Source organism: Protomyctophum parallelum, assembly GCF_964188405.1.
Source record: "Protomyctophum parallelum genome assembly, chromosome: 8".
Taxonomy (NCBI): domain Eukaryota; kingdom Metazoa; phylum Chordata; class Actinopteri; order Myctophiformes; family Myctophidae; genus Protomyctophum; species Protomyctophum parallelum.
In genome coordinates this window covers 314,077-316,508 of record NC_139703.1, presented here as the reverse complement: position 1 = coordinate 316,508, position 2,432 = coordinate 314,077, and the positions used below count along the sequence as shown (strand labels likewise).

The window sequence follows — 2,432 nt, the reverse complement described above, 5'->3', positions numbered from 1 at the left end:
AGCTACATTTGTGTGCGTGCGTGGCCTGTGGTCAAATACAGAACAGCAATTAAGTGCATAAACATTAAACAACAACCACTCTGGCCAGCAACTTAATGTGTACAATACAAAAAAAAAAGTGCAACATGTATTCTGACTATTCTCAAGAACTGACTTCCTTTTTTTAATATTTTTTATCCCACGATTTTGTAACCCATTTTTCACCCCTGTGTCAATCATCTAATGTGATCCTGGGCTCTACACACCCTCCACCAACCTAGTCCCCCATATATGGACTTGAACTCATGCTTCCTAATGTAACTTAGAATTACAATTAAACACTGAACGGAACTGATGGAAGTCTACTGCAGGTTCTTGTGGATGAACAGAAGCTGGTCCAGATGTTGTGGCTTCAGAGTGCTACGCTTAGCTGTCAGAATGTCTCCTGCTGCCGAGAACACTCTCTCTGCAGAGACACTTGTGCCTGGAATGCACAAGTATCTCTTTGCCAACTTGGACAGAAGAGGAAATGCCTCTTCATTCTTCTTCCACCATTCCAGTGGGTTTTCTTTTATAGGGAGCGATTTAGCTACTCTATACCTGGCCACTTCCTCCTCAGCCCTTCCATATTTGGACATAGGCTGCTGCGCAGCTGGAGCTCCATTGTAGGCAGGCCCCAGGACATCCTCCAGCAGAGACCTTTTGAGAGCAGGGCCTGGGTGTAGCTCTTCACTCTGGGTGTCTGCTTCCATCCCTGGGTCTTCCTCCTCTTCCTCAACTCTCACCACTTGCTGTAGGTAAACACAATGAGAAGAACAGGTAAACTCCATGAGAATAGGTAAACACAAAAGCCTCACATTTCATTTTAATTAATGTCAATATGTTCAATAAACCATTTTATAACACAAGATTTGTTTTCTACATTTGGATAAATTAAATAATATGCTTTATAAATTTATATATAGTGTTAGATAAAATTACCTCAAGAGATGCGGCCTCAGCAATCACTCTTCTGTATGTATCCTCTCTCTCCTCCTCAGACAGGAAAGTCAGTTGGTTGAAACGAGGGTCAACAGCAGAGGACGTGTGAAGAGTGTGTCTCTCAGTGTCAGTGGTGTACCTCTTCACGAGATCTGCATGCACAGCCTGCTTAATAGCCTTAGCCAGGGTTGATTTTTTTTCGGTTTCAGTGGTTTCATGCGTGCTCTTGAGGATCATAGCATGCAAAGGAGCAATCAAGGAGATGGTGGGGTTTTTCTCCTCAGACATGATGGTAGTGATGTCTTTCATTGGCTTCATGGCCTTGACAAACACCTCTGCATTTGTGATGTCGGCTGTGCTGAATGTGTCGATGTCCTCCTCCTTTTTTCTCACCTCGGGAGACAGCATGGCAGCAGTGATTGAAGGCTGTAGCAACAGGAACCTTTCAACCATCTCGTGAGCACTGTTCCACCTGGTGCACACGTCTGTCTTCAGCTTCATTATTTTCTTGAGGCCAGGTTGTGTCTTCTGCATTTCATCTAACACCTTCTTTGCATTGGTGCTGCGGTGGAAGAACGCACAGACACGTCTGATGCTCCCCAACAGCTTCAAAACGACAGGGAGCTTGAGTGCTTTCTGAGCTGCCAGGTTTAATGTGTGGACATAGCATTTGACATGCAGGAATCCTCCCAGTTGAGCAGCAAGAATCATGTTAGAAGTGTTATCACTTGTTAGCACCAAATCTTCGGTACGAATGTGCCATTCTTCTGCTGCATTCTTTAGGAGCTGCATTACATTTTTACCTGTGTGCTGCTCGGTCATTCTCCTTGTCTGTAGAACGGTAGACATCAGCTGCCATTCATCGTTGATGAAGTGTGCAGTTACAGTGACATACGATTCTGTAGCAATCGATGTCCACGGATCAGTCGTCACTGCAACCCGGCTACTACCCGCTTGTTGAAGTGACGTTTCAACTTTAATTTTCGCCTCCGCGTACAGACTGGGGATGACTACGTGTGTAAAATTATGCCGAGATGCCGGACTACGTACCGTGGCTCCAAAGTGCGTAACATACGCTTTAATCCGTCGTTCTCCACGACGGAATAAGGACGTAAGTCCTTCGCAATGAACACGCCGATTGACGCGGTAATTCTTGCTGCCCTTTGTGAGTGTGCGGCCAGCTTTGACAGTGTGTTCGGGATGATGCTCTGGTTGGAAGTAGAACTCTCAGCAACAACGGGGTTCCCTTTATTTTCCACCAACTCTGGATGCCAGCGGGCAAGATGGTCTCTCATGTTTGTCGTGTTCCCGCTGTATTTCTTTCTTTCTTTGCACAACTTGCACACGGTGTAAGTTTTGTCCAGTGTCGATGTCCCCTCAACCTCATGAAAACCAAAATGTTGCCACACACTGGCTTTAAATGTTGCGGGTCTAGTAATCCTTCTTTCCTTTTCTCGTTCTGCCATCTTTCT

The 2,432-nt window shown here is 45.4% G+C and overlaps 1 protein-coding gene across 1 annotated transcript; it reads right to left on the bottom strand.

Annotated features, from left to right (window-relative positions):
• Positions 1-341: 341 nt before the first annotated feature.
• LOC310863746 (E3 SUMO-protein ligase ZBED1-like) lies at positions 342-1,671 on the bottom strand (the record flags this gene model as incomplete). The annotated part of the gene is made up of 2 exons (XM_083772241.1): positions 342-770; positions 961-1,671. The coding sequence occupies 2 exons, from the start codon at positions 1,669-1,671 to the stop codon at positions 342-344; spliced, it is 1,140 nt and encodes a 379-aa protein (XP_083628367.1).
• Positions 1,672-2,432: the final 761 nt, after the last annotated feature.